Raw genomic sequence first — 17,802 nt, forward strand, 5'->3', positions numbered from 1 at the left:
CAACTTCAAGCTTCAAATTTCAAATCTTTCCATAGATTCTGGATTTAATTTATACCTGGACTCTGTGACTGGGTCGTTCTAACACATGAATCTGCTTCAGTCTAAGCCAATGAAGCTCTATTGTTTTATCTTTAATTTTGATGTACTACCAAGTCAAAATTTTGAAAACTATGTATTATTTTATTCTACTTCATAATGCTTCTTTGTCTATCATCTAAAACCCCACAACAATCTAGTGGCAATTGTGGTTTTAACATAGCAAAATGTGAAAAACTTCAAGTGGTATGAAGACTGCTGTACGATGAATTTAGAAGGATAGAGGCCTGCAACATGTCAGGGACAAAGACACAACGCATTTGTCCCCAAAATCTAACTTAATAAAACTTTAAAGCTCAGATTTAACACTCAAAAATCACAGCTTACCTCAAGTATGAGACTTGAGTTTTGAATTCTGTCTTTGTACGAGATAAATAATCTCTCATGTTTCCCCAGATTTTCAAATAAATCATTACTCTTTTTGTTCTTCGGAAGTAACTCTTTAATTTGACAAAACTTGTAATACTGAATGTTTAAAGGAAATAATAGTGAGATAAATACAAAATTATGCATGTCAAAGTTTAAAACAAATCTATGCAAAGTTTAAAAAGAAAGTAGTGTTAAACTCCAGCATATCTGGATTATGTAACTAAAAAAGGCGAAGGAAATGAAGGGGATTTCAGTTTTTCTGTCGTCAGAGGAAACTTTTATATGAACACTAGGTGGCGACATACAACCCTCTCAACAGACCACAGTGCTGACTAAGAGCTGGCTGACAGTCTGTGTGTGTGCCAAGTCTGTATTCATGTGAGCTTACATGAGATCGAGAACAAGGTGTGGTTGACCTTGTGAAGTTGCTACCTATAAGCAGAATGTCCTTTAACATCAAGAGTTAAAAACCCCTTACCATGAATCTAAACATATTTAATATGCAGAGCGAGAGACTTAGGGAGTAGTACAACAACAATTGCCTGATTACCGGGTCAAAGGTTGCACAAATGGATGCGGTAGAAGCCGCTTTATCCACATCTCCCACTTCCCTGCCCATTAAAACCGTAGCTTGCTGAAGCAGTTAAAGTGATGGAGGCTTTGCACATCTTTCGTCCTCTCATTGTTGCTCATTTAATCTCTTTAAATGGGAGTCTATGGTGTTCAACTCAAACTCAGAGAGAGAGAGGGAAGTGTTAACAGACCATGATCTTGCAGTGTTGCAATGTGCCGCAAGTGACTGCAGCAGAGAGAAGGGAAGGGTTGTCTGTGTTGAAGCAGGAAAATTGATTATGGGAGGATGGAAGAAATGAACTCCAGCAGGGGGAGAAAGAGAACAAGGGGAGGAGATGGGCACTGGAGGTGCAGCATCTGCTCAGGGAAAATCTCTGAGGTCAGCCAATTAGACGTTGGGCGACACTGCTATCCTCCCAGCTAGCTTGTAAATCCTTTCCCACAAGACAAGCCACGTGTCTCTCTCCAATGAACAAACGAGTTCACCGAGAAGCAAAAAGACTGAATGGCGTTAAACATGGGCAGGTCAGTGCTGTCCCTGTCACTCTGGATAGCATAAAAACCTGCAGGGGACAGTAAAGAATGAAGCTGGTAAGAAGCGACAGTCAAGGAAAGCAATTGTGAAAGTGCAATTACCAGCTGCTATACTCTAAATGAAATTTAATTTACCTAAAGTGCACACTATAGTAAAGAAGAGTAAAGAAAGTAAAGAGCTATCATTTTGAAATAAAATGACACCGTATTCACAGAGGAACGGTGGTTAGCAGTCTCATCAAGACAGTTAAAAACCTTCTGGAGCAATTCTGAGTGCTTCCACTCAGTCTTTCTGAATAACTTCCCACTATATCCTTCCCCCTACAAACACAGAAAGTCTTCACTATGTCACCTTTGTAACTCACATTAACAAAACCTTGCAGCCAAGAGAAGTTGAACGCTACATGCTGCTGATAACTTCATAAGTTCATGCAATGCAACATATGACTTTGTGGTCTGTTTATGACCTTTGTTTTATTTAATCATAGTACATTAGTTTCTGGTTAAGAAATTAGAAAATCTGTCTCTCTAAAATAGCCTTTTCATGCGCTGCAATATGTTCAGCAGATGATGTGAAACATTTTTTAACAAGTGATACCAGCTTTATATCATGGGAAAAGATGGTGACATTTCTGAGACGAGGGGGTTTGCAAATTATTAAGCTTTTAATAACTGGTTTGTAATTCCACAGCACTGTGACATAAGGATTAGATGACTCAAGAAATCTGCACTCTGCTAGGATTTGTCATAAGGTAATATGTCACAGGCAACCAAACAGTTTTTGTAACTTATTGCTCATTGCCTTTAAAGTGTCAGATTTGCGTCTGCGTTCAGGAGAGTAACAAGCCTCCAGCAGTCCAGCTAACCCCTAAAATACATTAAAAACTGGACTTTGTTCAGGTTTTGTATGGACTGCACAAAATTAATATACTTATTTTCATCAGGATTTTATTTGAGAGACTAACTCAAAGTAGTGCACAACTGAAGTGTAAAGAAAATGATTTATGGTGTTTTATTTATTTTGAATGAAATGTGTGTAATAATCTTCCTTTACTCCTACAGCACAAATAAAATGCAGTGCCAAAAGCTGCTTTTAGACATCGAGTCAACAGAGCACACCTGTGCATATTTGAATTCTGGTACATGTCCAGCTGTTTTGTAAATCTTTAGAGGTTGTTAGAAATAATTAGGGAAGAAACAGGATCATGAAGACCAAAGATCAATGGTCAGGGGAAAGTTGATTAGGATAATATTGGACACTTCTAACAATCAAAACTTCTCCAAAAGATTTCACTCTGCAGAGAAGGTCCACCTTCCAGCAGGACGCGTGTCAAAAAGAATGCTTCACAATTGCAGTAAGCGCTACTTTATGTTGGCCTTTCAAATAAAATCTCAACAAATCACATTAAAGCTTGTAGTTGTGATGCCACTACTTTTGCAAAGTGTAACATTTTATTCTGTTTTGCTTTCCCTTTACTTCTCTGCATCTCTTCCGTTGAGCACCAAACACCTGCACACTATCACTAACACATAAGGTGCTTCCCACACACACACCAAATGGTTCTATGTTGGCAGGCTTGCCTTGAATACTCAAATGTGTAACAGCTTGGAGCTAAACATAGAGCCCAGAAATTACGTTCCATCACAATCCCTCTAAATATAATGAGACCTTCGCTGTGGTGTCGTTAGACAGATCAGTGGCATTTATGCTCCTATGGACCTGAGTGTCAGATCACAGTCCATTCAGTCGTTGTTCTGAACCAGTAAAAGGAAACTATAGATGCATCAAGTTATAGCACCTATATATATTGCTTAAAGCAGAGCACACAAGACGGATGAAGTCGTTTTCTACTAGGCAAAGCAGAGCAGATCAATACCGTAAATGGTAGACAGCCCATTGCAGATGTTCTAGCTCTATTCTATTAACCCAAGAGTCTGAGGATTTCAAGGCAGGGCTCAGAGTACCTGGACATCAAACTGCACTAAGCTCGCTGCCTCACCTCCTGTCCTTTCCACCCTCATCAGCCACAAGGAGCATAAAGGGAAAGAGCTCGGGCTGGATAACAGACACCAAACACCAAGCTTTTCCCCAACAAGCTGTCCGGAGAGGATGTATCAAATTCCTCCTCTCAGAACATATCACCTCATTCTTTCTCCTTCTTTTCCTCTTTTTGTATAGATGTGATGAGGATCCATTTCAATAACCCCGATCTCTCAATTCTTGTTTCAGGCAGTTATGTAACAGCTGCACTACCAGAATAACAATTGGAAAAAGAGATTAGCACAATCGGCCAAGGAGAGATAGACAGAGGGAGGGGAGCGATGAGTGGAGAAGATGGAGCAAAGGAAGGGAGGGAGGGAAAACCTAAGGAAGCCCCTTTCAATAATGACACATCAGTTGTAGTTGTGTGAGAGCAAGCGCACGCACAGATGCTGCAAATCTTAATTCCTGAACGCAAACCTCTGATTTGTTCTTTGAGTGCTGCAGTGATGCACGTTTTGTGAATTCAGCTTTAATGAGAATCACCAGCCAGAAAGCACAACAATAAACAGAGATCCCCAGGCTTTTCAGCATTATCAAAATGATGCATCATTTTTTCTCCATTCATTAGGGCGTTATGAGAACAAAACAAGCAGGTGAAGATGAATGTGGCTTTGGACTTGGAGAGTGAATTGCTGCAGTAAGGTGAAAACTGTGGAGGGGAGCTTTGAGCATGCATTTAAAAATATCTTGAGGATTCACAGTTTTAGGGAAGCCTCAGCTCTGCAGAGAGGCTGCCTTGTGAATATTTGATGTTGTTTCTTGTTTCTGTTTTAAAACAGAAGGGTACCACCTGTGGTAGTGGGGACTTTTTCTGATTACTGGATTTTCGAAGACATTTGATTTAAAACTATTGTTCTCTGCTACCTCATAAATGGAGTTTGCGTTCGCCCAAGCAGAAGTACTGAGGATGGAGGACCAGGATGTGGACCTCTAAACTGGCCCCACATGTGCTTTTTAAACACACTTTAATTAAAGCAGAGCAGGATGCAGCTTTTCACTGTGGCTCCAAGAGCCAGACTCAGTAAAACTATGTCGCAGGTTCCTTCAACACGAGTGAGTGCCTCGGCTAGACCTGCAAAATCATCTGTCAGAGGGGCTGTGCAGGACCAGTCCCCTCAAGGCATACATGATATGGGATTTATTAGACTCAGAGAAATGAGTGAAGGCTGTGCAAAAAGAATAGGGATATATAGACTGCAGGTTGGTAAAACTGGTGAGAAGATGTAAACACACTATAGCCAACATACATGAAGATTTTATTTATTCTTTTAACTCAAACTACAATGCAATAAAAAATAATAATTCTAACCCTAATTTAGAAACATTTATTACAGCGATTCACTTCATTGTTGACTTTTTTTGTTGGGATTTTTTCTAACAGAACTGTTTCTGGACCCAAAAACTATCTGCGTCAAACAGATGAAACTTTCACAACACAAAGCAGAAATAATTATCCATGTTTTGACCACACATTGAGCAGGAAAGTGGAAAAAAAAGTCTCCAATGCTCACTATAAGAGAACTGCATCAAACATCTCAACTATGAGGGGCCATCTACAAAATCTATTGGGTTGTGAGTAATGTCATAAAAATTGCTCTGTTGTACCATCAATGGATGTAAACATGTGGAGTCTGTTAAACTCCAAGGAGTTTAGTATGATCTGTGCTTCGGTCAGTTGAATTTACTGTGACTTGTTGAGCCTGTTTTGCTTCTAAATGTCTTACCTTCAAATAGTGCACAGCATAATAATTCTTTAAAGTCAGAGTTTAAATAAAAATCTGATGTACTCAGAAAACTCAAAATCTGTGTTCAATAGGTCTTTCAGAAGTCTAAATGTCAAAAATATATTCCCATATCACAAAAGAAATGATTAATCAGAGCTGGGGTCTTCCTCCAAGCACAGCTCAGTCCCTGGACCTCTGGTCCTGCTGTCTTTATGGTCCAACCTTGTGAAATATTAAAGCAGAAGTTGTTCTTCTGGCAAAATGACAATATACAAAGTGTGACTGCTGCTGCTGAAAAGTGCTGCACTGGTAATTGTGTTAAACAGTTCCCCCCACACTTAATAAGTTAACTCAGGTTTATGGTTGGATTTGTTTTCAGAGTGAATTTACACAGCTTCAATAAAACAATATATTTGAAGGCTTTATGCATATCTTTAGCACTGGTACCAACAAATTTCTACACAGCTGTGTTTAGATGGCAAAGAATAAAGTGTTTGTTTCTGCTCATTCAAGCAGCAGAGCTAATCAGTTATTGCTGGTTTCATATATTTTATTACACAACTTTCTTACCTGTCTCAGTTTAATTTACATGCTATAACAATAAAAACGCATCCTCTATCAAAAACAAGGTTATATTGCAAAAATAAATCCAAAAGCTGAATGGAATCACAAGCATAGTTAGAGATCCGATAACTGACTGTCCATAAACAAAGCTTCAGTCTCCTATCTAATAAATATGTAGAAAAAGAGGATTTCCGTTGTGGTTTGTGCAAGATGGCCTGCTTTAAAAATATATGAAGTTGTTAATCCCCCTGGCTTTTTAATGCGTATGTTTTCTCACAGAAACGAATGGCACAAAAAACGTCAACAATCAGCAGGTTTCAGTCTGAGAAATCAGATGGAAACAGCCAAGCTTGGAGCAAAAAGGAAAAATCCAGTCAAAAGTATGATCAGATAATTAGGAGTTGATAAGACTTTATAATAAAGTGCTGTAAAAATAGTATTTACCCCACTGCCAAGATAAATATTTCAAATCAAACTAATAATAAACAATGGAGATTCACAAAAATTACTCAATGATAACTCATCCAGGATCAGAGGTCACAGATTATGATTCAACAACAAGATAGCTGATAAAAGTAGCTAAATGAGAGAGATCCAAGGTTAGTATTAGTGTTACTAAAATGTAAACAAAGGTAGGTCTCGCCTACCTTTGTAGGCATCTTTATTTTATTAATAATTTATTAATAATCTGATTAAACTTTTAAGCTTCAGGACATTGACGACTTGCTGCTGCTGATGGAACAGAAAACCCTGATGACAAATGCCCAACCATCAGTTCATGACCTTAAGATCAAGTGCAGTGCTCTAGTCAAAGTCAAGACTTAAATGTGATTCTGATTGTATATTAATCTGTTGTTAGTCTAAAACAGATTAAAAAACACCAAATAAGTTTGATTTATACTAATTTTACAAAGAAGAATGTGTCAAAATTCCCCCAGTGATGCATAACACCACCTACCAGTTATCACAAACACTTGATGTTAAGTATGGCTCAACGTCTTATCAGGTTTAAAGGCTAAAGTTATTTTTTCTACACTGAGCCAAGTTGATCCGTTTTCACTCAATACATTTTTTTGAAAGACACTTTCCAGAAAATGTTACTGCACATTCAATTATTGCATCTTCTTATGCTTATGGTCCATTTTATTAGGCCACAATTGTATCAACCAAACGAGACGTTCTGTGTTATCGAGTGGCTTCCACAGTCACCAAAACAGTGACGGCAGATTTGCTGCATTAGAAAGCAGCTAATCAACCAACGTGATGAAAACATTACCTAAATCATAAGCTTAAGGCGATGCATCCAGCAGCGAGCGGAGTCGGTACAAGGAGTTCTGGGAACAAAAGGAAGGAAGCCGTGGATCAGTCTGATGCTGCTTACCCAGCACTTTATACAGGCACGATTAAGCACAACTACTTCTGAAAAACAGAAAGTCTCTCTAATTTCTCATTCAGAGCACAAAGTCAATATTTACTCAGGGGTTTAAAAGAATAGCTTCACGTTTTCAGAAGCATATTAATGTGAAGAAATTAAATGGTAAATCAGCTCCTTTCCCACTTTCTTTAAAAGTTCAACATTGCCAATGAGCAATTTAATCTTAATCTCCAGCCAGTTTTGACAATATTCTGATCTATCCAACTTTAAATTAGAATATCAAAGCTTTTCTAATGTTTTTGATTAACTATAAACCATGTGTATTTTTTATGCCATTAATTTTTTTGGGAAGAAAAATACAAATAAAAATGTAATAAAATTAAATTGAGAAAACTTGAGATGAAATATCAAATCTTATTTGACATAGAAACAATCAGTAGGTATCAAAACATTAAGATGATCCTTCCATAATTGAAAAAAGGAAAGAAATTATAACATTTACAACATAAGTCTGGGTAAGTCTGAATTGTGTTGACATGCTAAACTCAAAGCAAACACGGCCTAAAAAAATTTAAAATTACCAATAAACTCCTGAAAACTAATAAAATATTTGAGGAAATTGTGGCTAAATTTTGTTTTAATAGGTTGATTAGTGCCACAAAGAGTTTGCTTGACTAAATCCGCAAGAATCAATTTAGGTTCTTAGGTAATCAGGTTGTTTGCAACCAAGATTCTCCTGTAAAGCACTATGTATGCTGATTTTCAAAGTCGTACAATAGAAATTAAGTTAAATATTTTGCAAAAAGTTGATCCACATTCTTGGGCATCTTGAAACAAAATGCTAAGCTATTATTTCCAAATTCCTGCTTCTCTGAAACATTTGGGCATACAAATAATTTTGTTCCAAGAATAATTGATTGGTTTTCTTAATATGCCACAATATTTATTCTAAAGAAGAACATCAAAGCTTTTCTAATTTGGACATATTTAGTTTAAAGTGTCAGATTGATTATTTAAAACAGAAACTGCTGCAGACATTCATTAGCTCTCCACAGCTAAATTGTTGCTGGAGCTCTTTAGAAATAAAAGCTGTAGATGGAGAAACTAAGCAACATCCTCCATTGGCATGGAGAGGTTAATAGTATAAAGGTGTGCTGAGGTTTAAAAAAAAACACCTGTGGCTGCATCTGATTGAAAGTAGCAGCCAACATTTTCATTACAAGACATAAAAAAATTCAGCTACTTGTAAACAGTGGGGAAACTAAAGGAGTTTAACTCAGTCCTACCAAGACTGCTTAAAACATAAAGCAGACAAGCTATGACTAGTATATCTACTAAGCCAGTCACATATAACTTATTTAACCAGCCAACATCAGGTTATGTTACTCTTAAAAAGCCCATGCCAAAAAGATATTACATGAACCAGCATCCTAACTCTATGCATCAGAGTCAAAATGATCCTAAATAAATGTTAGAAATTAAATCATAGCTATACTAATCAGTAGTTATAACATGAAAATATCAATAATACATTTTGCCTTTCGGTTGTAGCAAAAAGCAAACAAATCATGTTGTGCATTTTTATTACATTTTTGTGTAAATACTGTAGTACTATATTTTTGTAGCACCCCATGCTTACTTCAGGGTTATGACTACACATGCGGTCATAAAGGACATTTAGATAAATTATTCACTCTGATGACTGCAACGGTGGTACAGATAAGCAGGACTGATCTGCAGACACCGTGAAGCTGCTGGCTTTGATGCCATTAAGACACTATGTTTCTAATCCACTGCAACAAACCTGAAAACACAAAGCCACATAAACACACGGCAAAAACACCTCAGCACCAATCTGTTATAGACAGCAAGACATTAAGTTGATCGACAGCTCCGCTTGCTGTTGAGGCGTGGAGGGTAGGAGATACATTTTGGAGGGCAGACGGAGACATTGTTGGAATGCTGATCTGCTGATCGTCTGGTTTACATGAAGACAGGCTGAGGACAGAGCTATGAGACAGTGCTGTCTAACTTTGCAGTGTTCACTAACAGCCTTTTGAGCCGTGGCATTCTGCACTAGTGCAGCTCATTTTTACCGCTGAGGTGCCTGATGGGCTGCTGTGCATTTACAGCCAACATACTGCCAGACAAATATGCCAACAAAGCAGCGCAGTGCATCCTGAGCAGACTTATTGTATTGATGAGTTTCAGAGTAAGCACTACTGATAGGCTACAATGCTTCTTTGTACTTGAGCAGCCAAAAAATCCAGTGTAAACAGAAAGGCTGGCCTTTCTATTGCAGCATTTCATTCAGTCCCATTATTTTTAAAATGCTCAATTCAATAGATTAAGTTTATAAAATACATTCTCTGGAAGTTTAAATTAATTGGACCATGTGTCAACAATATTTAGGCAATTAAACATGGGTCAATTTATCTTTTACAAAATGTTACATATTTACAGATTATTGGTTAATTTTCCACCTATTTTTAATAAACACAAACGTTTGCCGTTAATAGTTAACATAATAAAACTAGTCAGGCTTTATTTACCTGCAAACATTTATCAAAAAGATAGATTGTAAGGACACCTTAAGACATTTATGGTCTAAAAATCACAATATTCATACTTTTCCTTCTTTCTACAGGTGAAAGCTTGTCTCCCTACAGCTACAGCTCTGGCAAGGTCAGTAAAGAAAAATGTGACTTATTATTCTCTAGATGTAGTAAGAATCTAATGAAATACTGAAAAGAGTTTTTAAGTACAAATTCTTTTTCTAAAAAACAGGAAAGGGAAAATGGTTTTATAAAATATAATTTTTCAGCAATTTGACATACTGCACAGTGATCCAAATCTAGACTGCTTCTTAATTTTTAAGGCTGTAATGTAATAAGTTGTGATGCAATCAATGTGAACAAGTTTTAAAAAATTACCAAGATCAGGAAAAGATGAGAGGATGATTATGTAACATTAAAGTTCAATGTTTTGGTCATAACTTTGCCATAAAAGAAATAAAGCCAGATCAGTAGTTTTCTGATAAAAACAGACAGAAAGTGAATCTGAAAACTATCAAGTACACTTTAGATAATTATCTACAAAATCTAAGTCAAAATATAATTAAGCTGGACTCACAATGTAACAGCTGTAGAACATATTTCAAACTCAACGTGTCCTATGATCATGTAAGAGTCTCTAAGCTGTTTTTTACACTCTAGAAAAAATGTACTAGAACCTGCAGGTATTAAGTTTTTCCCATTTTTGTCCATCATGCTGAATTAAGACAAAGATCGCAGCAAAGCACAACTTCCTGGCTGCTGTCACCAGGTAATCCCTGACACATTAAAGCTGCTGGACACAAAAGCACATAAAAGAGGTGAAAATGGGTGCTGACCAGGACAATATGGGCGTTGTTCGCATCCTGACAATGCTCATTTTTCAAGAGGAGCAAACTCATCAATAAAAGTAATTTGAGGACAACATTATCCACCACTCAGCATCTGACCTGCGAGGTACAATGCCACAACACCGTGGAGCCAATTAAAATGCTACTTCCACCCATTGATGAGCAATTGTTGTTTTCATTCATCTGTGGACGAAGATTTATGTATTCACAAGCTCCACACAGTCATCAGAAACACCAACGCATTTTTGCCACATGCAGAGAGGAGTGAAAAATTGCGACTTCAAAAATGAAAAGAAATAGATTGAAAATAAATTAGACCTTTGACTTTAAAAGCCGCATTAGGATAATTATAGACAATCATTGCCCCTGACTTAACCTGAAGGAAATTTGCCACAACTGAAAGGTCAAAAGATTACACACGGGCAAATCACTCTGCATTTTGGAGGCTTACCCTGTTTCAACCTCAGACGTTTAGATTGTTATGCTCCTGAGTGGTAAAGTAAACGATGTGGAGAAAATGAGGGAGCAACCTGGGGCTTCGAAAGGAAGACTATAGCAGCTTCTGAGTCCGGTAAGGGAATAACAGATATTAGAAGGATTAGAAATTATTTGTCTTGTTACCAAAAAATAGATTTCAGGTGGAGTAAATTCAAATCGAGGTTTGGCTATTCAAGCAAGTTCACCCTGACAGCAGATGCTAAAAGCAGACTTCAAAAACCCTAAAATGTCCTTTCAATTAGAGGTGTACAAGGAGTTTGCTCACTGAAAAACAGACCAAAATTTGCCAGAGATTTGGGCAGAAACTTGAATTACGTGGACACCAAAACCAAATATATGTTAGATGTAAACCAATCACATCATTCAAGGAAAATACCGTCATGCCAGCAGTGAAGCATGGAGGCAAAGGTGTCATTATTTGAGATGCTTTGCTGCAGCAGGACCTGACCAGCTCAGCATCATAAAACCCACCATACATTTTACAAGACTTCAAAATAAACTCGACCCTGAAGATGTTGATGATCCAAAAAGTACCAAATAAATAAGAACTAAGACCGTAAAAAGTCACAAAATCAAGGCCCGGGTCTTGATATAATTCAGTTTCAATGGGATGATTTCAACCTGCCTTCACATGAAGGAAACCCCTCAAATGTCTCCCAGCTGAAAGTGAGGAACAGGACAAACCTTCCTCACACTGAGGTAAGAGACTGGTAGAGATAAGAAGGTATCTGGAGTTATTCAGCCAAATAGAGACTGGCTATTAAAGAGTACCATACCATAATGTTTATGGCAGTTGTCATGAAGTGTCATTCGGTAAATAATGACACTTTTAATGCAAAGTTGCTCTAAAAGTTGCATTGAAAGTTCATTAAAATGCCAACTTTGCATGATTTTGTAAATTATGATAATTTAATGCAAAGTTGGCATTTTTAATGGACTTTTAGAGCAACTTTACATTAGAAGTGTCATTATTTACAGTCATAAACATTCATAAAGACTTCTTTATGTTCATAACAAGTGTTATGTCATGTTTATGACAGTGTCATGTCAGTCTTATGTACACCCCTTCAAATAAAGTGTTACCATATCTTTTAATGTGAAAACAAGGCTCAGGTTCTGGTGTTTACCTGCAATTACATCATATTCCACAGAGATAATTTGACAAAAAATATAGGACATTGACGCAAACAATTCTTTTGAGAGATTAGTTGAAACAGCAACTTTCAAAAGTGTCTGTCACAAGTAGTTTTACTCTTGTCACAATTGGAAATCTGTTGACAGGGACATTCATAAAGAGGGGATCACTGCTATATACCAACCTTCCTAAGAAAGCAGGTGTGATGTCGACTGTAGTCTTTCCACAGCCAGGCAAAGTGTGAATTACTGCCTGGAGAAAGAGCTGAAGGCATCAGGAAGGAAACAATGAGTGGCAGAAAGAATCCCTCCAGTATTAAGGTCTGCTCTAAAAACCAGGAATGGCTACCAGGCAGTGTTAAAAAAAAGGAAGGAGCGAAGGAGAGGTTATGAAGAAGAGCTGAAGGAGGGGGAGCTTTTCCCAGATTGAAGCTGCGTGGTTGTGTAAGAGATAAGAGATGTTCAAGTCGAATATCAGACCCTTTAAGTCAAAGTTGAATTGCCTTTGCACCTTCCACATCACTCCCATCACATCCTCCTTCATACAGTAAGAGTGCTTTCCCTTCTTGAACCTCATCTTCCAGATATGCTCAGACTGCACTCTCACACATGCAATATGCACACACACAGTCATCTCTACATTCACTTCCAGAAATAAAAGGTTGATAAGGTAGGGCTTTTAAAGAACAGGAGGTGAAGAAAAAAAGACCATGGGAGCTTAAACAGCACAAAAAAGTCAGAGTGATGGCATGTGTGCCATTGTGCTGATTAGTTTAAATCAAAAACAGAAAAAAAGATGAATAAATTTGAAACAAAATAATTTTCTCTTTGACTTTCTGCTAACTTAAGAGCTTTTGCTCAAATACATCCGAAAAGTCTTTCAGCCCAGCCTTCCCTGTGGGAAAGAAGAAGCTGTGCTGTGTTTCTGTTCGTAACACTGTCTCTCCTGCATCAGCGTCAGATTGGTTTACAGCTAGCCTGGCACACAGCGCACTCACAGGATGGCTGGACTCATTTACCGACTACCGGTTTCACCACCAATACACAATCTGCGGATGACTCATTTTCATTAATGAGTTTCAGTGAAAAACAGCGAGCGTCCAGAGGAATGAAGCAGACCTGATGATGTGAGGGGGGGTGAGATTTATTGCTATAACGAACCTTGCCAGTTGTTCTGCTCTGTCCGGTACTTCTCAGTCAGAGAAGCCTGCAGGTTATTGCTCTGCAGTCATTACAATTCCTCACTGAGGAGAAAAAAAAAACTGGGAGAGAGAGAGTCTGTTGCAGAGTCAAGCAAGCTTACTGTCCTGGTGGAGGAATAATTCATACTGCATTGTGAAGACAAAGAAAGAGAAGAGGGTAGAGAACGTACTGAGACAGCTGAGACAGGACAGTCGATAAAGCAGTCAGGAGTAGGACAGCATGCAGTGTGTGCTACCATTTCCTCGTGTCTGTATGCACAGGACATACATGTATTTCAGTGTACACACAGTGGAAACACACTCTGAACAGGGTTCCCATGTGTGCCCTGGCACCCCCTGAGATAGCATGACAGAGAAAGCAGGAGGGTTGTCTCAATTCTTCTTGCCAACCCTCCCTCCAGTCACCCCACCCCTGCCTGCCCCCCACCTGTGAAGGGTCCCAGTACCTTGCGCTTTTTATCCCGGGAGCGACTCCTCTTTCTCAGCCTCTCCTCCTCCTTCTCTTTTTCTTCCTTCTCCAACTGGGCTTCTAAATCCTTGTTCTTGCGGAGATGTTTGGCTGCTTGTGCCATGTTGGTGGTGGTGCTGCTGCTGCTGCTGCTGCTGCTGGTGCGGGTATCTGCGGCGTTGGCGTGTCCAGATCTTGTTACAACGCTCTTGCGGAGGGGACGGGTCTCCTACCTGATGCGGGCCAACACTAGCGCTGCTGCTGACTGTTGTTCCTCTGTGGCCCTGCAGAGTCTGTGAGCGTGCTCACCCTCTGCCTCCTCCTCCTCCTCTTCAGCAGTGCAGTCACACACACACACAGCGGCGGTCCTCAGCCGTCTGCTGTGGGATGCTACTGCAGCGCAGCTCTCTTCCTCTCCCTCCCTCTCTCCCTTGCACACTCTTCCCTATCTCACTTTCTGTGCTCAGTTTCTTTTTCATCTCAGGTCTCCCTCCTTCACTAATCCAAAGACAGAGAGCGTATATAAAGGTACATAAACAGGTTTGTCTTCTTTTATAGCTACTTTCCTTCCCTGCATCTCTTCCCCACATGCTGTAAAATGGCTTCGATTCTCCTGCCACCCTCCCCATCAACAAAGATTGCAAAAGGATGAACTGACAGTTGGCAAATAGCAGGAGCAGCTTTAAATCAAAGTCAGCTCTCTCTTCTCATGCTGCATTGATTTTGTTTCCTTTTCCTGTATTTAATTTCCCAGTATCTCATAGACCTGCTGTGTGTCCATCTGTGTAGGATCGCTCGCTGGGCAGTGCAGGGATCCCGTCATCGCCCCCGCCAGTCATGCACACACATGCATGCAAGCAAACCAGGATAATTTAGGAAATAAAAAAGACATTCTAAGACATCTATGAGGTGTTGGGTTGGGGGGTCTGCTACTTGTCTACTCCCCACTATCTTGCTGCGCTCCCCCCCACCCCCAGTCACCTCTCTACCTCACTCGCTAATGTTCAGGCGCTGCAGCAGACAGGATCGGTGCCCGTGCAAGGATGTTGGTGCAGTGTGTATGTTTCGTTCATAGTGAGGCAGGGAGCAATTACTGGGGATTTCACATCTGTTGGAATGCAGTAATACTGATTAAAAGTGTTGCTTCATTTATTTCCCTAAATCATGTGTTCTCAGCTAAACACAGTGTTTTTTTAAGAAGAGTTATTGTTAAAAACAAATACATTTACTGTTTCTAATAATGAAGTCCCCAGAAAAACAAGTGCACAGTAAAAAGAGTGCTAATGGAGCTGGCACCTGTTTACTGGTATTGCTCTGCCTCTCCTCCTCTCTTTGCCTTCCTCCCCACCCTTTTCTTTCCTGTTTTCTCCCTCCATCCTCCTCTCTCTGAAACTGCTGGCACAGGCAAAAACAATCCTTTAACATCTCTCTTGCGCGGCTCGCTATACATCACACATATAGTTTACAGAGACACTTTAGAATCACTAACACACCTCGGGTCTGCACACATGTCATCACATGTGCTGACACATACTTAGAGTCATAAAGCTAGTGATGGATTGCGCTTTGACTCTTTCACATTTTTATACCTGGCTTACTTTTCTTTCAATTACTGAGTGCCCATTAATAAAATAAAATAAAAAGAAAACTGGTCTTTACTCTGATTTTTCCAACTGATTGTTTTTTTTTTTCCTTTGGTCTTGCAGTGACTTCTAATATTTATTGAAATAATTATCTGAACCACATTTTAAAAGAAAGGTAGCCTACCTGACATTTCAGCTTAACACAAACACAAAGAAATCTTTGCAGAGCTGACTGTTTCTCTGCTGTAACAGTACATCACTGGGCAGCCAGTTTATTACCCATTTTTGAGTTGAACAACAAAGTTTAGTATTTGGGTTGCATACATTAGAAAACTTCCTAAATGCTCTTGTTTCATGTCAGAGTATTCTACTACTGTTTGGTGTCCTTGATTAGATTAGATGGTTTAAATTAGAAGAAATTAGACATATTGACAATTTAGCAAGTTATTCAAGTAGCTAACATGAGTCTCAGTTGTTTGTGGGAGAGACCACAACCACTGCTGGATGGTTAGCAGCTTTGTCACACACTGCTGTGAATAGCATACTGTTTTTAAAACAACATTTACCACAAGTTAGCCAAATGTGGATTTGTTGGTCTGTCTGGCATGAATTCATTCCACAAGTGTTAAACAGGTTTGGGGTCAGGAGTGGAGGCTGGCATTTCAACTAATGTTCAGAGTCAACTAATAATGCAAGTGACAGTCAGACTTGAATAAACCCCTACAAAGATAAAACATCTCTTACAGTAAAGACAGTAATATTGACAATAACGTCATTGGTGAAGGGGCCAAGTGTTGCACAATTCCAGTAATTATAAATACCATATAATACAAATGAAATGTAGTGGGTTATTGCATAAAATTTACTGCATTTACATATATTTTTTTACTCTACTATAGCACTGGACTGAGACTAGGTATATGAAAATGTCAAAACCTAAATCATTTGGACCGGTGTTGGCAAAAAATAATGCTGAGTAGAACAACCCTAAATAAAAGTGTTGGCAAGACATTAAAAATGAGAAAAAAGTTAATAATGTTCCATGAAACATTTCTTTCTTTAAACACTTGCTGGCTAAGTCCCCCCCCCCCATCAGCGCTACCATCACTGCTGATCAGATGTGCTTCTCTACGCTGCAGCATGCTAATAAATAAGAGTGGTGATATTGCTTTCTATCTGCAGTGCTACTACACAAATCACTTGCTCATGTGGCCCAGCTATAACACAAACAAACACAAATACTGATGGTGCTGACAGCTCCGTGGCAACAGATCCATCACAATATTGAACCCCAGGGGAATATGTCAGAATGAATCACCAGCAGGAACCTGCTGCACAGTTAATACCATTTTATCAGTTTTATTAAGCTGAGAAAATGCACAATGTTCAACAGTTGATTTTCACACAGACAGACCATCATCCACCGGCGCATCAGACCTGCTGACCACCAACAGCAGGCAAGGTGGCTTAAGTATCCTGAGGAGAGAGAAGTATTTTTGTCTTCTGTTCTCACATAAACACAAATTTCTTGTACTCAACAACCTTGAAGGAGGGTATGATATATTTTCCAGGCAGATAGTAACATTCCATACCACAATCAAGTAACTATGTTGGCTTCAGTTCTTATAAAAATGCTGTATGTGCAATATATCAAAACTAACTTTTTAAAAAAATCTGAATTTGTAATTTGATGTCTTGAAATTGAACCTCTGTCTCTTTAAGAAGCTTTTTCTGGCACTCCACATTCAGGGTGTCATCACAACAATGCTCCTCCATGATACCGTTTACAACTGTTCTTAGGAACATTGAACTGGGAGGTAGTTCAATGCAGCTCCACAAGGTATTTGCTGTTGCTGCTGCCACTAGACTGGTGGAGTTGAGTGGGGCAGGTGGATGGGGACTGCAAGATAACGAGGTCACTTTTCCTATGAGCAAATGTTTACAAAGACCTGAATGACTGTCATGGAAGATTTATGTTCTTAATGAGGGAACATAGCATATAAAGCTCAAAAAACTATTTTTCATAATATTCTACCCTTTAAAAGATTCAGCAAGCTTTGTGTTATTGGTGATAGGCTAGCAGTCAACAAAAGCAATTCAGCTTTGTGAAACTTAATGCTTGTGAACTATAATGCTTGTCAAATATAAGCACTAAAGGAAAATTTGTAGATCCGTAACTCAGCAGAAATGTCATACTGTATTTCATAAGTTGTAGAGATTTGTTTAAAACCACCTCTTCAGGTGGTGTCTTCGTA

The 17,802-nt window shown here is 38.9% G+C and overlaps 1 protein-coding gene across 11 annotated transcripts in view; it reads right to left on the reverse strand.

Moving 5' to 3' along the window:
- ank1a (ankyrin 1, erythrocytic a) overlaps positions 1-14,899 on the reverse strand; it is a 100,998-nt gene extending 86,099 nt beyond the window's left edge. For 5 of the 11 annotated variants that reach the window (XM_017306670.2, XM_081610667.1, XM_081610665.1 and 2 more), the window contains exon 1: positions 13,963-14,897. In XM_017306670.2, coding sequence (XP_017162159.1) covers positions 13,963-14,088 — 126 coding nt within the window. In that variant the 5' untranslated portion in view covers positions 14,089-14,897. Of the gene's footprint in view, positions 1-13,962 lie in introns of all 11 variants that reach the window. The other 6 variants (XM_081610674.1, XM_008418612.3, XM_081610668.1 and 3 more) reach the window with 2 other exon arrangements.
- Positions 14,900-17,802: the final 2,903 nt, after the last annotated feature.

The sequence above is a fragment of the Poecilia reticulata genome, chromosome 9 (genome assembly GCF_904066995.2).
Source record: "Poecilia reticulata chromosome 9, P_reticulata-male-v2, whole genome shotgun sequence".
NCBI classification, from domain to species: Eukaryota; Metazoa; Chordata; class Actinopteri; order Cyprinodontiformes; family Poeciliidae; genus Poecilia; species Poecilia reticulata.